This window comes from Neomonachus schauinslandi, chromosome 12 (assembly GCF_002201575.2).
Source record: "Neomonachus schauinslandi chromosome 12, ASM220157v2, whole genome shotgun sequence".
NCBI classification, from domain to species: Eukaryota; Metazoa; Chordata; class Mammalia; order Carnivora; family Phocidae; genus Neomonachus; species Neomonachus schauinslandi.
Window position 1 is genome coordinate 93,983,385 of NC_058414.1, and position 21,995 is coordinate 94,005,379.

General features: G+C 48.9%; 1 protein-coding gene across 1 annotated transcript; it reads right to left on the bottom strand.

Annotated features, from left to right (window-relative positions):
* Positions 1 to 55: 55 nt before the first annotated feature.
* KEL (Kell metallo-endopeptidase (Kell blood group)) lies at positions 56 to 19,085 on the bottom strand. Its single transcript, XM_021692827.2, is given in 20 exon segments — positions 56 to 217; positions 912 to 1,007; positions 1,350 to 1,519; positions 1,733 to 1,800; positions 1,943 to 2,053; positions 2,227 to 2,327; positions 2,764 to 2,841; positions 3,087 to 3,185; positions 4,335 to 4,445; positions 10,450 to 10,579; positions 11,616 to 11,764; positions 11,996 to 12,184; positions 12,284 to 12,346; positions 15,458 to 15,604; positions 15,943 to 16,067; positions 17,574 to 17,750; positions 18,059 to 18,206; positions 18,510 to 18,551; positions 18,554 to 18,597; positions 19,082 to 19,085. Coding segments are annotated over 20 exon segments (2,214 nt in total).
* Positions 19,086 to 21,995: the final 2,910 nt, after the last annotated feature.

Sequence of the window (21,995 nt, forward strand, 5' to 3'; positions counted from 1 at the left end):
GGTTGGAGCAGGGAGATGTTGTGACATCTGAATTGAAGTCTCTGTGGTAGCCAGGTTACCAGAGTTGGCAGTGGCTGGAGGGATTCATGAGGGCACCCTGTGGACAGTGGAAATGTCTGGCAAAGGCTGGGGTGTTGCTGAGGGGCCCGTGGACTCGAAGGGTGGGTGGGCTGTGAGGATCCTGGGGCTCCTGGGTGCCAGGCTCCCTACACATCACCTGTGGAGAAAGAGAGGTGAGCCCAGGGTAAGGAGAAAGGCAGAATCGTAGGGAAGGTCAGGGTCAGTAGGACGAGGCTGAACAATGCCAGGATGGTGACTAAAGACAGCAGACAGAGATGAGAGCAGGGATCAGGCCACACATCCGTCCGTCACTTAATCTGGTAGGAGGCGTGTGAGGGAAGGCCTGGGCTGTGCACTCAGACCATTTGTCAGTGACTGAGAGGTGGGGTTTATTGGAAAAACTCTGTGAGGGGGTCTTTCAGTGTATTGAGGAATTGGGAGCAGTGTCTTGGTGGGGGAGCACATGGTACTTAGGGGGTGCTGTCAGGTGGGGACCACACCTGGGGTGAGGTCTCCGAGAAGGAATGTGGTCTAGAGACAGTCTGTTGGAGGCTCGGTTTTGAGAAGAAATGAGAGAAGAAAAAGCTGGGCTCATCTCAGAGAGGGATTTGGCAGTAGAGTTTGTTTTTCTTTATTTGAAGGGGGTGTCGAATTTGGTAGAAGAATTTATAGTAATATGAAAAGATGGTCCCAGGTGGTAGGTATGAAAGGATGACAGTGGGGACTTCTGTGGCAGAGAGTTGGGGCTGTTTGGGAGAAGGCGTTTCAGGGAGGAGCCGTTCTTTAAGCGTTAGCAGTAGGATACTTCTCTGACATGGAGAGAGCCGTGGAGGGAGGTGGCAGCAGTCTACCTGGGCATAGCTTCGGAAGAAGAGTTGCTGAGGACTGAGGCCCAGATTCGGCAGGATGGTCTCCCCATGGTTCCATAACAGCCTCTTGCTGTATGCCTGGATATGGGGGTGGGATGGCGAGTAGCCCTTAGACTCCAGACCCATGGCCATTTGCAAGTCTGATGCCCTACACACAACACCCAAAACCAGTTTGTGGCCCTTTTGCCCAAGTTTTGCACAGACACACTGGTCTAAGCCAGGGGAGAAAAAAAAAAATCTATAGATCTCACATACTTGTGAGAGATATATGGATATCCCAGAAAAGAGGGATCTGCGGGGTAGGAGGGGGATCCCCATCTGTTCCGTGGGGAAATGAAGGGCAGAAGGCTTTACAACTATATTTGCATGAGGGATGGTAGAAGGCTATTAACAGATCCTGGCTCCTGGGAGGGGAGTTACCTGTAGTGCAATGGCCAGCCCCCCAATGTCTGCAGCATTCTCCAGGAATGTCCGAGAGCCATTGAAGGAGGTTCCACTGGGTAACGGAATGGTCTCATAGTGGTGTGTCAGGCACAGCAGCGCCCCCTGTAGGGCACCGGTGTCACAGGCTGGGCAGCCCCCAGGGAGTACTGTTGAAAATGGGGCCAGGTAAAGAAATAGTGAGGGGCCATGTAAGGATGAGGACAATTGGCTACCACAGACTGGGCTGGCCCCCAGAAGCATTGCAAAGGAGTCAGAACTGTCCCACCTGAAGCCCTCCCTTTCTCCTCCTCTTGGCCTCTTTTGGGGCCTTCACCTGGGTTCCCAATGGCCCCACCTCCCAGTGGTCCACTGTTACCCACAGAGCTGGTAGAAGATGTGCAACAGCTCATGGGCCATAATGCTGCCAGCAGCGCCAAAGTTCACGGCTCTGGGGAGACAGAGGTTTGTCTTACTCCCAGAGTCCTTCCAAGTTTTTGACCCCAGTTCTCCGACCACAAGTCCCATCCATCGTAACATCTGTCCATCACGCTTGGGAAATCCCCTGCCCACCCTCAGGGAACAGCCCCTACCTGGGGTAGCCAGGGTGGAAGAATGGTGGTTGGAGGAGTCCAGCTGGGAAGACCACCACATGGTCAGGTATTGAATAATAAGCATTGACCCCCCAGGGGGACACCTGCCACCTATGGGAAGAGCACATATGAACACCAGCTGCATCATTTATGGTCCCACCCACCAGACATGAAGTCCCGCTCAACTTCTGTTGCTGTTCTTGTTTCCCCAAGCCCTCATCTTTGCTGCTAATCTTGAATGGGTATCTCTGAGATGCAGGGTCTATGTCCCCTTGCTCTTATACCTGTGGTAGGGGAAAGACTGCAAGAAGCTCTGGACAATTCTAGCTTGGAGGGATCGGACACAGCTCAGGAAGGACTGCAGGTAGCTGGGTCCAAGCTGTATCTGGGAAGAAGCAGGAGGTGACTCAGATACACAGAGACAAACACAGATACCCACTGACACACCCTGATGGGTACATCTGAACATAGACAGATAAGCCCCAACACACAGACATCCATACTACAGTGGACAGCAGCACAATGACACCACCACATGTCAGGGCAGACAGGCTTCACATGAATCAGTGCACAGATAAACACACTCAGGCAAGTCACAAGAATGCATGTGTACATGCGTGCACACACACTCAGCGTGACCTGAGAAGGTTCTGTTCTTCTGCTGGCAAGACCCACAGTGTGGATTTTCACCCATAAAACCCAGCCAACACCAGGGCAAGGAAGGGGTTGGTTAGGATTGCCCCGGGTAAACAGATTGTCTGCCAATCAGGCGGGTCAGGGGGCTGAGGACTAATGAGGAGCTGGCAAGGGCAGGGACCCACATCGTTGTATTCCTGTCTGGCCAGTGATGGCTCCAGGGCCCATTCTGGGGCCCCCATCTTCACCTGCAGTTGGGTGACCTGGGGAGAGACACAAAATGTAGAAGAAACCTACCTACTCCAAGTCTATCAGAGGGAATTTCTCATGCTCACTGCCCTGGTCCCACCTTTTATATTGTCACCAGGGTGTGTGTGTGTGCAGCATATGGGTGTTTACACTTGCCATGTGTCCTTGTGCCTTTGCACTCTCCTCCCACCAGTGTGATCTCTGGATCCAATACTCAATTCCACCCCTTCTGACTCCTGTCTTTCACTCCTGAGCTTACCCTGTTCTGGGCCTCTTTCCGGGTCTTCTCATCCATCCAGGGAATCCTTCTGAGGCGGCTGATGAGGGCATTCTTGATCGCAGTGAATAGTTCCATGGCCTGTGAAGGGGCCGGGATAGAGAAACAGGATCAGGGTTGGCCTCGGTCTGGGGTCCTGCCCACTGGGCCTCTAGGAAGGGCCTTGGCCCCAAGGAGCTACCAGAATAGGGGAAAGATCTCTGAGAGAGAAAGTAGGAATATTTACTAGGTGACTAGAAACCCAGAGCACAGAGATCTGTGGGGACAGAACGGAGGTGCCATGCACAGAAAGGGAGGATGGGAGCTGGTCATTCCTGAGGTCAACAGGGGAGACAGTTCCTTTCCATGGAGAGATCTCAGCCTGCCAGGGGAAGGAGACACCATTGGCCTTACCCTTGGCCAGGCAATCCACTCAGAAAGCAGAGGGAGGAAGAGGACCATCATTCCCTTCTCTGCTCTTGAGGGCCCTTGTCCTCACACTCTCTTTATTAAGGCCTGCATTTCCTCTCTCCATCTTCCTGGGCATTTCAGCTTTCCAACAAGCTAAAATCTTCCCAGCTTCACAACTGACTGTGTGGTTACTACTTTCCCAGCCATCTACCATCTTGTTTGCATCCTTTCTTGATAGAGGTAAATGGATGACGATATCAGAAGCCTGAGCTCAAATCCTGACTCTACTATTTGGCAGCCGATCTTGGGCAAGTTACTTAAACTCTGTGTGCTTCAGTTCTCTCTTCTCTAAAATTAGGATGATACTAGTCATTAAAGTAGTTCATGCAAAGTGCTTACAAGAGTATCAGCCACATGGTAGGCACTCAAAGACTACTCAGTATTCATTTACTTGCACTTTTTAAGATTATATCATTCCATTCTCCTGCCGTTTCCTGTGTTGTTAAAGAATCATAGATAAACAGGGAGTAGCCTTAAAGGCCATGGAGTTCAATTTTCTCATTTTATGGTTGAAGAAACACAAGAGCAGCAAAGTTAGGTAACTTGTCCAAATTCCGTGCATGTTGTGCACACTTGTGTCCCATAGCAAAACTATGCAAACCTTAGGGATGCAGCCTGGCCACCTTTGACTTCTCTCTCATAGTGCTCTCTCTCTCTCTGTGACTGCCTAACTCCCCGACCATTCAGACCATTGAATAGGACACAGTCAATAGAATTAAGAGAGAATGATTGGGTGGGAAGGGGTGGAGGGACATGGGCTGGGGAAGAGCCCTCACATACAGCACTTTGGGTGCTCGGGCTGAAGGCCTCACGGACAAACAAGGCTGCCAGGGTAGGCTCGAAGAAGGTTCCTGTCTCCTCCACACACTTCATCCATCGAGGGCGGGAAGGCTACGGAGACAAAGCTGGAATGAATGGCTCCCATCAAGCATTCTTCCTCATCCATCTCCCCAGGCCTATCTTGTCTAGACCTTTACCCCCAGAAGAGGCTCTCTTCTCCGTCTTTCTGGGTTTGTCTCACTTTGCTCTACCATCCTTTTTGGTGATACACATAGGGCTATTACCACTTGGTAATAAAAAGGGCTATGTCCTCCAGGATTAGTCTCGTGAGCCTGGATTGGGCAGATCATCCTTATTTATTGACTACTGAATCTGAAAGCAAGTCCTCTCAGAGGTACCCTTCTGGAGGACAGAAAGGCTCCTGGTTAGGAGAGGAGTACATACCAAACCTCTCACCTCAGCAAGTCTGTTGGCCACCCAGTCCCCACCCGCCACATGCACCACGCTGGTAGCCCAGTAAAGGCTGCCAACCTCCCATATTAAAATGGAAATTGGAGAAGGTAATTCCTCTCTCCTTTCTGCCACCCTCCCCCACTCTCCAAATGGTTATCGTGGATCATCTGGTAGGACTTTGTCTTACAAAGAAGAAAATGATCAGAGTGAAAATGGATTTTAGATGCCATATTGTTTGGCAAGAGAAGGGGAAAAAAGAAAAGACTAAACGTGAATTCAGAGAGCTAAGAAACTTTTGGCCAAATCAGGGAAAAGAGGATGAGATGAAGGACATATTGTCAACTTCAAAGGCAGACAGATGGTTAGACAAAAACTCAGTAGGGGCTTGGCAACTGGGGTGTTCTTAGTATGGGAACAGAAAAAATGAGCAACACAAGAGAGATGCTGGGGAGGTGTTTGTGGTGGGTGTGGATGGCTTTGAGGAGCTGACCATGAAGTGGGCCCAGAGATGACACAAGGCCGACTGAGAAACATGCTGATGGGGCCGAGGGTGAGAGAGCTGGCCTAGGGGAAGGTTGATCTGGGACTCTGGAAAAATAGCTACTATGCTAATTTGGGGTAAGTGGGATGAAGTCACGAGACTTCATTCCTGTAACTTATTTACTCCTCACAGATCTCCTCGCAGGGAAGGTAGTTAGGTTGCCACTATGCTTTCTGGTGCCAAGATTGGAGAGAGAGTTTAAGAGGCTTCTCACAAGAGAGGAAACAAAAAGCGAAGGCCAGTATTGTTGTCATTGAAGAAGACACTTCTGGGCCTGCCTGTTCTGACGTTCACAATTTTGAAGGTTGCCCCAGACCCGGCGACCCACATTTGTTTATTCTTGTCCCCTCTTGTGAGGATAAGGACTCAGCCACTTTCTATAGTGTCTTGGTTGCAGCTCTAAAACACAAACGTGCACAGCAAAGATGAATTGAAAGAGAACCTGGATCTGAGAGCCATGACTGGGTCAAGGGCAGGCTCTGCTGGCCACCTTCAGTGTCTGTCCATCCCCCACAGTCCTCCTGATCACAGGCCTGGATCTGAGACTGACTTTCATCAGGCTGTTGGCGGTGGGTTCAGGGGGAGGTAGGGGCCACCCCCGGGGCAGCAACAAACACATCAGCCTTGAGTTTGGTAGTGTGATCTGCCTGCCCTTTCTATAACTCCTGGTTCTTGAGTTGTTTTCTGATCCCTTTTGCTGATGCCTGCCCATTTTTCCAACAGCTTTTGCCTCCTCTGTGCCTGTCCCCATAGCCTGGGCCCCAGCAGGCTCTGACCTGGTTACTGGAGAGCATAGATGCCACCTCAAACTACCCATTGCTAACCCCTGTGAAACTCTGGGATTCTTTTGGTCACAGTTGTGCTGGGTCCCATCTCCAATGAGCAGGAAAATAACTTCCAGAATCTATAACTAAATGTAGGTCTTGGGGCACCTGGGTGGCTCAGTCGTTAAGCGTCTGCCTTCGGCTCAGGTCATGATCCCAGGGTCCTGGGATCGAGCCCCGCATCGGGCTCCCTGCTTGGTGGGAAGTCTGCTACTCCCTCTCCCACTCCTCCTGCTTGTGTTTCCTCTCTCGCTGTCTCTCTGTCAGATAAATAAATTTTAAAAATCTTAAAAAAATAAATAAATAAATAAATGTAGGTCTTGGGGTGAAAGTTGACAGGTTATATATTCCTCTACTGGGGGTTCTGAGCATCTGCGCTGTCTTTCAAGACATGGAATGATAGAGCATATCATATATATTAAAAATAGAGAAAAAGAGGGGCACCTGGGTGGCTCAGTCAGTTATGTCTGATTCTTGATTTCAGCTCAGGTTCATGAGATAGGGTTCTGCCCTGGGCATGGAGCCTGCTTAAGATTCTCTCTCTTCCTATCCCTCTGCCCCTCCCCCTAACTCTCTCTCGTGTGTGCTCCCTCTCTCTAAAAGAGAAAGAGAGAAAGAAAGAAATATAGGGGGGAAAAATCATTGCCAAAATATAAAAGATGAAAGAAATACTTCAAAGTCAAGATAATGAAGCCCAGTAGATTAATTTTAGGGAACAGAAGACAAGTTGCAGATATAACCTTAGAACCACAAATAATATTTAAGAAATAATAGAAATCAGAAAAAAATTCTAGGACTCTGGAGGGAAGCACAAATTTTCTTAACTTGCCATAGAGGGAAAGTAAATTTTAGAGATTACAGGTCAGCCAGGAATCCTTAATGTTAATTTCAACACCAAATTCTAGAATGTGTCATTAAACCGATCATTTCTGAACACTTGAGAAACAGCATATAACTACTAAGGGATCCGCTGAGGATCACCGAGGACAAATGATGCCAAAATAAGAACAATTTTTCTGGTTAAAATCTTCACCAAACTTGGATAACCCAGAGACCAGGAGTCACAGACTCGGATACGGGCCACGTGGTGGCGTAACTGAGAAGCAGCGTCAGACCCACGGGGCACAGAGGGACAAGGGTCAATGGGCAGAACACACCCAGGCTGAATAGAGCTGCCTCACTCAGCACCCGCTCATTTGTGACCCCTGAAGAAGGCTAGCCCATTGCTGTCTACGCTTTACGTTTACCACAGACGCACACAAAAATGCTGGAGATGTGACTGTTGGCGTGCGATCTCCTAATTTTTAACTGTTGGTGATTAGCTAAAAGTTTGTCAAAAGCTTTAGGGCCAAGAAAACATGTCAACTGGCCAGATTTATCCTCAAGGAACCACCATGATACTATCCCTGAACAGAGAATTCAACATTTACTAAATGTGGATTATTAACCCCTGCCCTTTGGTTACAGGAGCTGTCCACGGGAGAGTAAAACTTGTCCTGCCTCCCCCACTGCATTGCTTGGGAGACCAGGTGAAACACTACATTGAAAGCACTTTGTAAACCTTAATGTACTCCCTCACTGTGTTGCCATTGGTTTCATGGAGGCATTTGGTAAAGCCATAAACTAAGTCCTTGCGAATGAGATGCAGAAATCTGTGTTGGAAGGTAGTGTAATTTGTGTGACTTTTTAGCTGGCTGAACCATAATGAAACCTCAGTGACTAATGACTCCAAGTCCGCATGAGCTTCCCTGACCATCCTACCAAAAACTGCAACACGCTCCCCACCTAGCACGCCATCTCGCCCTTTCCTGGTTTCTTTCTCCGTAACAGTAATTGCCACTGAACATATTTTATTTACTTAGTTTATTGTCTTTCTTCCTTCATCAGAATATCAGTGTCTGAGGGCAGGAGCTTTTGTCTTTTGTTCGTGTGTCCAAGGCCGGCGCCTTGGACATGTCCAACTCTCCTCTCCTCATGGCACACATCCATCAGAGAGCCTGTTGCTTACCTTCAAAATATGTTCTTTTGAAACATAAAACAGATCAATCTTTCTGTAGGCCTCCATTTCATGCCGAGAAAAGCCAAGGCCTGCCAGTGGCCTACTGGGCCGCAGAGGGCCCCCTCCATCCCTCTCTGATTTCCTCCCTTTGGTTCTCTGTGCCAGCAGAAGCAGGCAGAACCTTCCACGCGTGCCTCGTCATCTCTTCTCAGCCAGAGCTACAGGGGGATCCCCCACATGGCCCCAAAATTTAGCCAGCCTGCTCCATGCCTTGTCCCAAAGAAATGATGTCCCTTTCTTTGCCAGAAAACCCTTTCAACTCTCTAGGTAACTGCCTCTGTCCTACCTCCAGCACAGAGATCCCACTGCCATTCAAACCCTCCCTCAGGTCTCCCTCTTGGGAACTCTCAGTGTTTGTTGTGTGAGCCAGAGTCTTTCTGGAACGCAGCTACACCCATTCATTTACTCCGCATGTAGCTGCTTTTGTGCTACAAGGACAAAGCTGGGTGGTTGCAACACAGACCATATGGGCCACAAAACCAAAAGTATTTACTATCTTGACCTTTGTAGAAAGAATTTTCCAACCCATTTTCTGTTTTCCTACTCACTTATTTCTCAATCCTGCATAGTATGTAATTAAAAACATGGCCTCCTGAGGTGGACAGGTCTGTTTTGGGGTCTGTTTCTTCACTAAATGAGCTGTGTGGTCTGGGGAAAGTTACTTGCCCTTTCTGAGGACCTCGGAGTGTTTCTGGAGGGTTAAATAAAAGCACCCACGCTAAGAGTTCCAAGCAGTGCCTGGCATACAGTAACATTCACTGTTCATTAGCTATTATTCTATTTGTTGGTAGAACTTGACTCAGCTTTCAAGCCCAAGGACAGCTATAATCCAATGGGTATAAGAGGATGGACAAATTGGATATAAAGGAGGTATATAAGTATATAAAGGATGGCAACTTTAGCAATTTGTAAGTCTTCTAAGTTCTTCAAGTGTGATTTCAATATCGGCACACTTACATCCTTCAAGAAGTGCCATCAGACCATGGTTCTGGGATTGACAGGAGGCTGTTTGTTGCCAGGGATTTTGTAGCAATGCCAACTAAGAGGAGTTGAAGCTCTGTCTGCTTCATCTGTGTCAAGAGAAAGGCTGGGTAGAAGCTTCTTGGGGACTTGCCCACCTGAGTGAAAGTCCTAAAAAGGAGTGTTTTGTTTTGTTTTGTTTTATTCTTACCACAGCGATCAAGCACAGACCCTCAAGCCAGACTACCAGAGTTCAAATCCTAGCTCTACCAACTTACTAGCTATAATACCTTGAGCAAGTTACTTAGCTTTTGAAGCTTACTTTCCCACTCATAAAACAGGAATAAATGATATGCCTACCTCATGAAACTCTTCAGAGGATTAAATCAGTTCATACATATCTAAAGGGTTTAGAAAAATATCTCACTCCCAATACTCAATAACGACATCGGAGTCCCTATGCATACATTTTCCCTCTCTGAATTCCACAGATGCTTCGGGTCGCCAAAGCAGTGAGTTTCTCCAAGCCACAGAAAGGGTCCACAAATGACTAAGAAAAAGAAACCGCAGTGATTTTCAAGACTACACTGAGGCCTTGACTGAGGTTGGAGCATATCTAATGTTCTAGATACCTTTGCTTGCATTTGGACGTGTCTGACCTAGGGTTTCAAAGTTCTTGGTAAAGGAGTGTCTCCACATTTTATGTGACATAGGAGACCCGGGTTAGTGTGTTTGCTACACAGCCACCACCTCAGATATATTGGGATCTGGACCACAAAGCCCATGTTGTGGCCCAACAGATCCCACTAGATGTCAGAGATGAACTCTTTGTGAAGTGCATTTGAACATCAAACACTGGAATCACGTAGATAGAGGAAAGGCCACTGCCTGCTACTCATGTCTTGCATCCCAGTGAATCCTAAGCTTTAGGTCCACGTCCTTAAATCACAGAGCTCTGGATAACTAGGTAAATAGTTTAAAGGTCATGACAAAGGAAAAGCAATTGTTGATCATTGTAGAGTCTTATATTTATACCTTAATACTCAGCCAAAGGCCATAAAAGTAGCCAGATGTGTGTAAATGTCTGGTACCTGGCATCTCAGTCCTCAATATAAGTACCGTATGCCCAACCTGTCTGCTTCTATAGAAATACCAGACATTGAAGGGCACTGCCCTCATACCCTTTCCCTGGGAGAGATATGCCAACATTTATCCCTCAAAATGTCAAATGCTCCTTTAGGCCCCATTCTGGGAAAATTCATCCCCTCCTCTCCTCACCATGGGTGGTCTTTCGGTCAGCTCCCCCAGTTTCTGGATCAACGATCTGCGTGCCTCCTGGAATTTACTGTCCAGGGCTGGAGAAAGGGTCCTCACCAGCCCCAAGATCATGTGGCTCTGCAGAAAGTCTCTGCGGAGGGAAAAGAGATGGACACATACACCCAGGGCTCTGGGGGTGCCTCGAGAACAGCCTCCCCTTGTGTTGTCACCGTGATACCCCCCGGGGGAAGGCCCTTCTCTTCTGTATCTATAGAAAATAAGGGCTTGACCTTGGAATAAGTTAAGAAGAGCTTTTCTTGGTGTGACTTGGAGAACAGTAGTAGAAGGAACTAGATGCAGAGGTGACTTCTCAAGTCGCAGGGAGTGAAGGGTCTGAGCTAGAGGAACACTGGACTTAAAGAATTTAACCAAGAGATTCATCTACTTCCACAACCAAGAAATCTCAGTTCACTTTACATCTGATTTGTAACCTTACATAAACTTGCTCACACCCACAAGAATGGCCCTTAGCTTCCTTCACAAAGAATTTCTAGAATTTGCTGCCACTGAGTTACTATGAAGAAGGGCCTTGAGCCCGAGCCCCTGGAAGGAAGCTGCTGTCTTCAGGTAGTGGCCACCCAGGCACTGGGGATGGCAGCCCAACACAGACCCTTACCCACAAGGACCTCAGAATCCTCTCACAGCTGAGAAATGGCCTCTCCTCCAGCTTTCCCCCCAGAGAACCCCCAGCCTTCACCTCATCCATCCACTGGCCTCATGTGCCTCCACCTCCTGCCCACACCTCCCAGCTGCTGACAAGACACAAATGCCTTCCCTGTCCCTAGTGATTGGCCATCTAGCATCTCCTATAGCTTAGAGGCTCTTCACAGGCTGGGTTCTACTCCCAGCAAACCCTGTATCTTTCTGGGCACTTGTATTCCTCATTTCATGTGTGTTTTCCCTTTCCTGTGCCCCACAAACATCTCATATTTCCTGTTCCCTCCATTCCCTCTTGGGCCATCCACCCCAACCCTTCTCTAACCTTTTGTGTCCGAGGATCCCTTACCATCTTCCTGGGAGGACCTTATCAGCATGCATTTTCCATAATCTCCTTTGTCCCTGAGGCCTCTGGGTCCTCAGACCTTTTCCATTGCCCTTATACTTCCCCGATCCCACCTGAGGCAAACCTGTGTTTCGACAGCTGCTCTTCCACCAGTTGAGACATGTTTTTCAAATATTCCAGGTCATGGACCAAGAGGAGCTGGGAGGGGCTCAAGGGCATTGGCGTGAATGTCGCTTGCAAGCAGGACAACCAGTCGATGGCAGGGGCCATTTCCTTAGAGGAGGGACACAAAGGCTGAGGGGGATGGGATTGAGGAGAGGAGGTTTCCCTTCCCTCAGGGTTTGACAGGGAGTGGGGAGGGGGGCTTTGGGGGGAAGGGATGGAACCAGGAAAGTTAGGGATGGGAAGGAATTGGGGAATGAAGAGAAAGGAGATCAGGAGAATAAGAAAGTTTAGGAGGGAAACCCTCATGCCCATCCTCCTCCAGTCCCCAGTTCAAGGCACCTGCAGTTGGTCAATAGTGACCATCTGGAAGAGCTTTCCCTGTGCCCGCCGCTGCTCCAGGGGCCTCAGAAACTGAAACAGCTGCGAGGTAATGGAGATGGACAGGAAGGCATGTTCTTGCACCTTGTTTGGTTCTCCTCCCAGCAAGGTTCCCAGCTGGTTCAGATAAGTCACGTATTCCCGCACAATCTGGGGGAGGGGCAACCTCAGTCACAGCCACCAGAGGCCCCTGCCTTTCTCTGAGCATCAGAGGTCAGGACCTGACCTTTGTGCATGGAGCCATCTTACCTGAGCATAGATCTTCTGTTCCTGCTCTTGCTTGAGGGGAACATCAAACTCTGGCTGGTCTATCTGGACACAAGAGATACTGGAGAGAAGTAGGGAGCATGGAGGAAGGAGAGGACAGGTGCGGGGAGAAGGGGAATGTACCGTGGAAGATGGCCTCAGGACACAGAGAAGGAGCAGAGAGGACAAAGAAAGGGAGGGATTGGGGCCAGTGACGGAGAAAAAGAGTCTAGGCATGGAAATGTCAAGACAAGGTGGGTATTTCAACCAGTTTGGGGGTGCTCATCAAGAAAGAAGCATACTAATCCGTGTCCTGAAGGGAGCCATCCCCTGTGCTAGGGCCAGGTCTAGAGTTAAGGGAGTGAGAAACTGTCTCAGGTGCAAGATTTAAGAGGTACTGAAAATGGTAATCAAGATAAATATCCTAATTGGTATTTTTTAAAATAAAAATCAATGCTAGGGGTGCCTGGGTGGCTCAGTCGTTGGGCGTCTGCCTTCGGCTCAGGTCATGGTCCCGGGGTTCTGGGATCGAGCCCCGCATTGGGCTCCCTGCTCCGCGGGAGGCCTGCTTCTCCCTCTCCCGCTCCCCCTGCTTGTGTTCCCTCTCACTGTGTCTCTCTCTGTCAAATAAATAAATAAAATCTTAAAAAAAAAAATCAATGCTAAAATCCATGCTGACTAAAATATCAAAGCTTTTTTCATCATGGATTTTTTTCCCGAAAATCCAAAGTGTATTTTTTATCCATTTTGAAGAAAAATTAAAGATTTTTTTTAAAGTCTGCAATAAAATTTTGGTCCATTTTGGGGAGAAATAATCTCTTCAAAAAATCCACAATGAACAAAAATTTGATATTTTGTTTATAAGGGATTTTTGCATTGGCTTTGATTTTTTAAAAAAATATTAAAATAGTTTGATTACTGTTTTTGGTATCCTCTTTGATTTCACGCACAGGTAAGTGACTGACTTACCTCATCTGCCCCACCTTAGTCCTGGCATGTCCTTGATTCTGTTCTGAAGATCTTTGCTCCCACACTTTGCCTTTTTCTGCTCCAACTTCAATATCCCGCTCCCACTTCGAGCTGTACACTTCCCCCATCTTGAAAAATCTTTCACATGGCTCCTCTGTCACAATTTATGTCCACATTTTGAAGAACTAAAAGTCATCTATGTTTCTGCTTCAACCCCCTGCCTTCCTCTTAAACTCTGTACAATCTGTCCATTTCCAAAACTGTTTTGATACTCTTTTCTAGAAGTTTCCCAATGGTGCCTTCTCATTCCTTATCTCTGAGCTCAGAAATCTCTGGAATCCATGGTGATCCATCCCTCCTGAGACGCTCCTCCCCCATCCTCTGTGGCTCAGCCACGCTGGTCTGACTCCCCCTCCCTGCCCCAGACCCCTATGTGGGTGCTCCCTCTGCAGTCCATTCTGTCTACCTATTTTTCTCCTCAGAGTCCATCCAGTCTGCAGTTGGATGGTAACCACACTCCTCCCACTCACAGCACATCAAAACTCTGGGGTCATTTTCCAATTTCTCCATTTTCTGAATTTACATTCAGTCAGTCGCCAAGTCCTCTCGAAGCACCATGGACCATCACCACTGGGATGAAGTTGCCTAACTCTTCATGCCTGACCTTTTCTTTCCATTTCAATTCCTCACAATCATCTCAGTTCAGAAGCTCCAAATTTCTCATCTAGACTCCAACATCTCCAGGTTGACCTCTAAAATTGCTGCCTCTGCTTAAGTACAATGCACAGCCATCATATTTGAAAGGACCCAGCAGCATTTTTTTTTTTTCTATTAAGTCGACGTGATCACCTCCATCTGGCTTCTGAGGCCAGGAATAATCAGGCCCAACCTCAAGTCTTCAGTCTTGCTCTTATCTATCTCCCACTGCACCTCACCCCTCCCCCAGATCCTCTGTTCCATAAACCAGCCTTCTCACTGACCCCACAGAGGAGTTACACCATCCCAGCCTCTTCCCCTAGCTCAGGACTTTCCCAAAGCCCTCCTCATGCCCTTAGCTTCACCTTCAGCTATGCGATTCAACCATGTTTCAAGGCTCGGCTCACATTCTCCCCTCTCTGAGCCATTCCTTAACCATTTCAGATCTTAACTACTCCCTAAAGGCCACACCAGTTAAACTCCTGAACATACCCTTTAGAACAGAAATCTACAATGCCTCATACTGATTAACAACAGTTTTTCTTGTATATTCATCCCCATATAATTCTGTGGAATTTTTGAGAGCAGGAGCTAAATAGATGGCATTCCATTGCCTACCACAATACTGATACCTTCAACATTTTTATTTATTTACTTGTTTAGCAAACACCTGCTGTGGGCCTCTGGCTGCCAGGCCCACTACTAGATCCTGAGGAACAGAGGTGAATAAGGTGTGGTCCTATTCTTCAGGGGCTCATGGTCTTTAACACGGTGTTCAATGATGAGTTTGGGAAGTGGGGGGGACTGAGGCGTCTACCTATCTCATAACTAGGGTGTCAGTGAAGTCTGCCTGGAAGAGATAAATATCAAACCCCAAATCTGAAAAATATGTAAGAGTTTTCCAGGCTGAGTTTGGGGGGGTTGGGCAGTAGTGTCGCAAGCAAAAGGAGTCATACAGTCAAAGAATTGAGGAATATTCTTGAAGTTATGAGGGAGCGTGGCTTGAGGTTTAAGGGGGACAAGGGGTGCGGCTGGAGATAAGGCTGGAGAAGTGTGTAAGGGTCAGATCACAAAAGGACTTGCAATGCTTTGCTAAGGATTAAGAACTAGATCGTGATGACCTGGTAAGGCACTGGAGGCATTTAAACAGAGCCAATAGCATAATTAGCTCTTGGTTTAGAAAGGTCCCTCTAGCAAAAATGAAGAGTAGATAAGAGGAGAGCAATACTGGAGATAAGAGGGCTAATTAAGAGGCAGTAGGGATAATCCAGATAAACAGTAAGGAAGAGAGAAACTACGTCTGTCTTCTCTGGACTGGCCCTACTGCTTCTTTCCCTAATTTTCACCTAGTGTCCCTGGCTGTCACATCAGTAATTTTCCCTCAAGATAGGGATATTTCCCACATTGCACATTTGTCCTCTCTCTCCAGCCCCCAACCTTCCATAGGAGATGCTAGGCTAGAATACGAGGCAGGCCCAGGTCTTACTGCATTTTTGCCAGTGCATCCCTCACCTGGATGACTGGCGTGTATGGAGGGGTTGGACGAGGTTGCAGATAGGCTCTGAAGAATGGAAAATAACCATACTGACTCATCAGAAGTCTCAGAGTTCGGTTAAAGTCTAAGGAAGTCCAATTACCGGAGATTCGCCAGCCTCCGAGCTGGGAAGCAGAGAGACAAGACTCAGCATAGGGGGATGGCCTGGGAGACCTGCCCCCACCCCCTTCCTCAGACAGCTGCTACTGCCTGACGGCTACTCTCAGTGCTTGGAGCCCTCCAGGCCCCACTTCTATCCTTCTTTCTCTACCGCACCCAGAGTCCTCATGCTTCCAGAGGGTACTGCCATTTCCATCTCCCTCCTGGAACTTGGAGATCCCTAGGAAAGAGACACCCTCCCCCCTTTCTAGAATAAAAGGGGGGGCAGCACTGAGCACACATTGATCCTACGTGTTATGTGTCTAGAAATGCATTATGTATCTAGACCCGGCCCCGGTCTCACCTCCTCAATGACTTGTCTGAGGGGGGCAGCCCCAGCAGCCTCAATGGCATCTGTGTCCATGCAGGAGCTGTAGAACTGGAAGGCTTTCTCCTCCCCAGAGCCCAGGTGCCAGGAACCTGGGGCTTCTAGAGAGGAAGCATGAGAAAATTAGAGGAGTAGAGAGCTGAACAGAGAAGGTGGGTGAGAAAGGGAGGACCCCCCAGGGAAATGGAAGGAAGGGGAGGAACACAGCGATGCAGACAGGTGGGATGATGGGAGGGCTGATCAGCTCGACGCGAGAACAAGTGTAGGGAGAGGGAGTGCGGGCAAGACTGAGAAAAACAAAGGGGACACGAAAGAGAATCAGGGAGGAAAAGACATGGGAAAGAAGGAAGAGACGAGAACACCTAGCAGCACCTCTGGGTACAGGAGAAAGGGTACAAAGGGAAGGCAGGGAGGAGGTGAGTGAAGAGATCAGAAAAATTGGGGAAACCAGAGAACATTGAGGGATTGGAGGGAGGAAAACTCATCCGGAAAGGCTTAGCAAGGAGAAGAAACAGGGTCCAGACCCTCTCTCGGGACCCCAGGAAACAAGCAAACACATGGCAATAACCTGAAGGCGAATGTTCTGGAATCAGCCACCCTGTAATACCCACCACCTGTCCCTCGGCCCCCTACACCCTTCACTCTCTCATGGGCAACAGCATTCGTCCTGAGCATACATTTTCATCTCTGGGCCTTAACTGGAAGCATGGCCCCACTACCAAGGGAAGGCCTGCCTCCATTCTTTCTCCATCCATAGGAGGGCAGAGGGATACATTCATGTGTCCCAAATTCCAGCGGATACCGCGACACGCTCCCTCAGCTCCCTCGGCTTCCTGACACTGGAAATGCATGCCTATCGTACCCCATCTTATTCCCCCATCCTCACCACCATCCTCCGACTTCCTGGGACCCACTTCCAACCTCCTAGACAGCCGCAGCTCCTCCCCCAGACTTCTCCTGTCAGTTCTTTTGTCTTCTCCACGCATAGCCTCTTCTGTACCCCCGGGGCTTTAGGTGGGCCTTCTCCTCTGCCAGAACACCCTCTGCTCCTGTCTGGATCCATTCCCTGGCACACAGCCAGATACCCCCCCCCAACTTCTCACCCCACTGGCCACGTCATCCCAACCAGCCAGCCCCAGTATCCCCGTTTGTCCAGTCGAGCTTTCACACCAAGGTCCAAGGTTTCCATGGAGAACGGGAGATAATGGTGAGAGGGGGCCGGGAGCTGCCGGGAAGGAGAGGATGACACTGACCACTGGTGGGGCGCTAGAAGACAAGCAGAGTGGGGGGCTGGAGGCTGCGAGTGATGGACACATGAGCTTATGTGCAGCAGGTGTTGAGGGGACATGGGTGGGGAAGGTCCCAGGCACGGGAGAGAAAAAGAACATTTAGGGGCATAACAAAGAAGGGGAGAGCTTGAAGAGAACTCATGGTCCCGGGCAAGCAGGAAAGGAAAGATGACGAGAGGGACCAGAAGAGAAGGGGGGAGGTACTGAGGTGCAAGCTGCGGTGACGGAGAAGCAAACCAGCTGTCCCACAAGCACACAGGTTTGGGACAGCAAGATAGTTCTAGGCTCAGAGCCACCCACTTGCCCAGAGTGCCTCACCCAGGATTCTCCGAAGTCGGCTCTTGTTCTCCTCGGCAAGAGCCTGGAAAGAATAATCGGTCCCTTTGGCCTGTCCGCAGGCAAAACTGAAGAAATCGGTGCAGGGGGCCACACTGGTGTTTCCAGAGGCCAGGTAACGAGCCAGGAGATCCCAACACACAGGAGTCTTACAGGGGCCTGTGGGGAAAAGCTCAGAACTGGGAGAGGGAGAGAGGGAGAGAGGGAGAGAGAAAGGGACAGGGCTCCCCCAAGGGGCTAGGCAAAGGAAGGCCTGGTGAAGAAAGGGGAGAGGGACCCTGTGAGAAGGACAGGACCAGGAGCAGGATGGGGAGGAAGAAGTGTGGAAGTAGGGAGGGAGGTGAGGGTCAGGCAGGACGAGTGGTGAATATGTCCGTGAGCACAAAGCCTCAGGATGATGGGCAGGCAGATGCTGCCCCTAATGAGGAAGGGCTGACTAGGTTGGGGGATTCCAGGATCTTGCTTACTAGGGCCACAGCTCCGGAAGATGTAGACCAAAAGCACAGAGAAACCAAGGAGCACACTGAAAAGCAGGCCAGCCGTTAGCACCCGCCTGACCATGGACCACTGTCTGCCAGGTTCAATGGCAGTGGGCAGCCTTTCTTCTGGAGATCTCTGTGCAGGGAACCAGGAAGTGAAAACCACAAGATGGAGGGGATGGGGAGAGAGGGGTGAGGAAGAGAAAGGGGAGAGGAGAGAGAAAGAAAAAGTTAGTGCCAGGGCCCCTTTGTAGAGAGATAGTTCTCCTCATTCTCCCCAAACCCAGCCCTATTTGGCCCCGTGAGAGATGTGCAAACAAGAAACGCCGCCTGTTATGGGCAAGGACCAAGTGGGCTGTGAGGGGTGAGAGTTTGTGGGATGTTAGAGCTGGAAGGGACGTCATCCATCTGCCCCACAAGCATCAAGGACGGCACTTACCTCCTGGTTCCAGGGAGGTCTCATTCCACCTGCCCGGCTCATTCCCCCGGCCCGGGTTCTTCCTCACTCTGGTCTCCACCCTCCTGAACTGAGGAGGAGGGAGGGGAGAGAAGCTGGTTCAGGAAGGGGGTGCATTAAAGAGTTATATCAGGTCGTTTTGACGCTTCCTGTCACACAAGCGCTATCATCCAGGGCAGTGTTCCCAGACGGGCTTCAGAACGGGCCCCTCCCCTGGATTCGCCCCTATTTTCCTCCCTCTCCGGATACCTCCCTCTCCTTTCCCATTTCTGCTCTCCAAGCCTCACATTCCCCCCTCTCTACTGGGGGGGCACAGCACTCGCACACAGGGCCATCCACCCCCACCCTAGCCATCTGACCCCAGAAGGGAACAGTTTTCTCCAGGGGACTTGCCGTCTGTCAGTCCTCCCTGGCTTCCAGAAGCTTCCTGGTTCTGCCCTAGGTGTTGAGTATGAAAACAGGGGTTCAGGAAATGGCCTCCCTCCTACCCCAACCCCAGTTCATTTGTCCTGGAGAAGGGGCACTTCTGCCACATGACGCTCCTGTCCCCATACCCATGCTATTGGCCTCTGGGTGGAGTCTGTTTATCAGTCTGGAGACACCCAGACCTCTCCTCCTCGTTTATCTCAGCTTCTCAGGGGAGGAGAAGGGAGGGAGTCTTCACTCCTCAAGCAATCTTGCTCTTGGGTGGCTCCTCTTGTCCTGCTCTGTGCCTTTGCTCAAGGAGTTTCTTTATTTCTGGAATATTCTTTCTCTACTCCTTTTTCCTATGATTGAAATCTCCCGGGTCCTTCAATTCTCAGGTAAATGCCACCTTAGCCAGGAGCTCTCACAGCTCCTGGGAATGCTTGATGGCTCTCAGGGTATGTCATAACTCTACTGTTTGCAGGCAAAGCAGTGCACAGCCAGGAGACCCTGATCTGCTAATTATTAGCCCTGTGACAATACACAAGCCACTTAAGTTCTCAAGCAGTTGAGGAAGTTTTATAATCTAGAAAATGAGTCTAATATTTGCCTTGCCCACCTTACAGGGTCTCATACCTTCTAGGAAGAATGAGGCATTACTGAGTCTTTCATTCTGTGTTCTCTTCCACACAGATGCATCTTCATCTCCCTAGTGATTGCAAATCTTTAGTGGCAGGGATGGTGTCCCTTTTTCCTTCCTATTGACCTAAGTTGCTTTATAAAGATTTGTAGGAATTAATTGCATCCCAAGCCAGAAACTCTCTTTCCCACATCATAATGAGGTCTCCCCTGCAGTCGCAGTGAGCACATTTCTGAGAGAAGGTATTTCACCTCTGTCCCTTGTTTTCCCATCCCAGGCAAAACAGGATGGTGGCACTAATGGTACCTCAGCAGTAGTTCCTGCCCACATCAGTGCTGCGCTATGGTGCATTTGTTGGGATGGAGGTGGATGGTTAGTGAACTAGAACAAAGCTTGTTAACATGCCTATGGAGGCCATATTATAGAGTATCAGGAAAGTCATGAAGAAAAGTCAGGGCTTTGGGCATCACAAAAGGAGAGATTGAAGTCTTCTGAGGAAGAGTTTAATGTGATGAAAATAGTAGCCATGTAAAGCTGGGGTGGTACTGGGGATCTGGATTGATAAGATGAGAGACGCACTGGTACTTGGGTGGTACAGGAATAATGAAGTGAAGGCTTGGCCCAGGTTGACAGTAGAGGGGATGTAAATACATGGACAGAAAAACTTTATGGGAGGGAATAAAGTCATGGAAGCTGATGGAGTCGGGGAAGAGGGAGTGAGTGTAACAGTCACAGATGGGCTTCATAATTTTTTTTTGGATGACCAAGAAAGTGGCGATGCTGGTGGTAGAAAGTGGAATTGTGGTTAAGGGCTGCTGTAGGCATCATCTTGAGACCAAAATGATGACTTGGGATTTTAGAGGTTTTCGGTCTGTTTGGATGCAAATCAATTGTACCTTCTCTTTGATCTCCCCTTCCCCAGGTAATCAACCCTGAACTTCTAGCTTCCCTCACACCTATTCCCCTCCCCATGCCTTTCCTACCCAGTCAAGCCCTCTGGGCTGATGTTTCTCTAGGAAAATGGTAGTAGGGACAATCAGATTAGATAAGAGATGGTTGAGACACAGGTGTGCTGTGTTCCATGAGCCCTGTGAACAGCCACTGTGGCCTGGGCTTAGTGTCTCTCCTAGAGAAGCTGAGCCAACCATGGAGATATGGCAACAGGGTTGCCAGCCCGCCCCTCCCCACCCTGCTGCCTCCTGGAGGCAAAGTCGCCTCTGTTCTGGGAGCTGCCTCAGGAGCATAACCCCCTTATCTCCCACGTCCTACTGTGTAGTGAGTCATCACCACCACCACCACCGCCAGGCCCCGGCACCCCACACACCTCCAGTGCAGCCGCACAACTAGCTATAGGCATCCAGAGAGCCCCGGCTAGCAAGGCTAGCAACCACAGGCTCTCGGAGCAGGCACATCTTGGCAGACACCGCCTCCTGGTAGCTCTCGGTGTTCGGTGCGGTCTATTCGAATTCCAGGATCTTTTGTTTGATACCATAGTAATACCAAATAATAATAATAATAACAATAGTATCTACTTTTTACTGAGCACTGCCTATGTGCCAGGGACTCCAATAAATGCTTTGCTCCCGTACATGTTTTCCATTCAGTCTTCAATTCTATGAGGGAGATGAGAGCTATTTTCCCCATTCTACAGATGAGAAGACTGGGATACATGGAAGTACAGTACACTTGCCCCAAGTTATGAAATCAACAATCAGCAGAGCCGGGACTGAAGCAAAACCTTCACTATTGAAGCCCTCAGTCATTGAGTTTCTATTTTGGGAAGGTTCTTCCTCAACAGAATCTTCTTCTGTCTAAACTCTTCCACCTATTCTTCATGGCTTGATCTTGTTATGACTGCCTTGGGGGCTGTTATTCTCCAGACTCTCAAACATCCATTTCGCCTTTTGAAGATCATGTCTTTATTGTTGTCCATAACCAGCTCTCATCGACAGTGCTAAAAGCATCAAAATTAAGGATGGGACATTTACCTACATATCATAGCACTCTCAGGTATGTACATCAGTGACAATTTACCTCTCAGATCACTTGATTTCAGTGATAACAACTAAGAAAGTTCTTCCTAAGGAGCACTAAATCCCATCCAAGTGAACCCGAGTAAGCCTTGATGTCACAGGCAATGCTGGGCAGGCTGACCAGAGGAGGAAGAAACAGATCACTGGGTCAGGGTTGAGGACATTCTAATTGCTTTTTCAAAGGGAGCCATATTGAGAGTTAGGGATCACCCTTGGGAAAGAAAAATGTATGGTTTTTGAAACAATTTTAGTGACAAGTCTAGATGGACTGCTTTTAATATTTTAATTTCCATATATACTTTCTCTTTTATAGATACAAGACTAGAATACATAATGCCTATTGAATTAGGTTATCAGATTAATAAAATATACATATATATTTAAAAGATA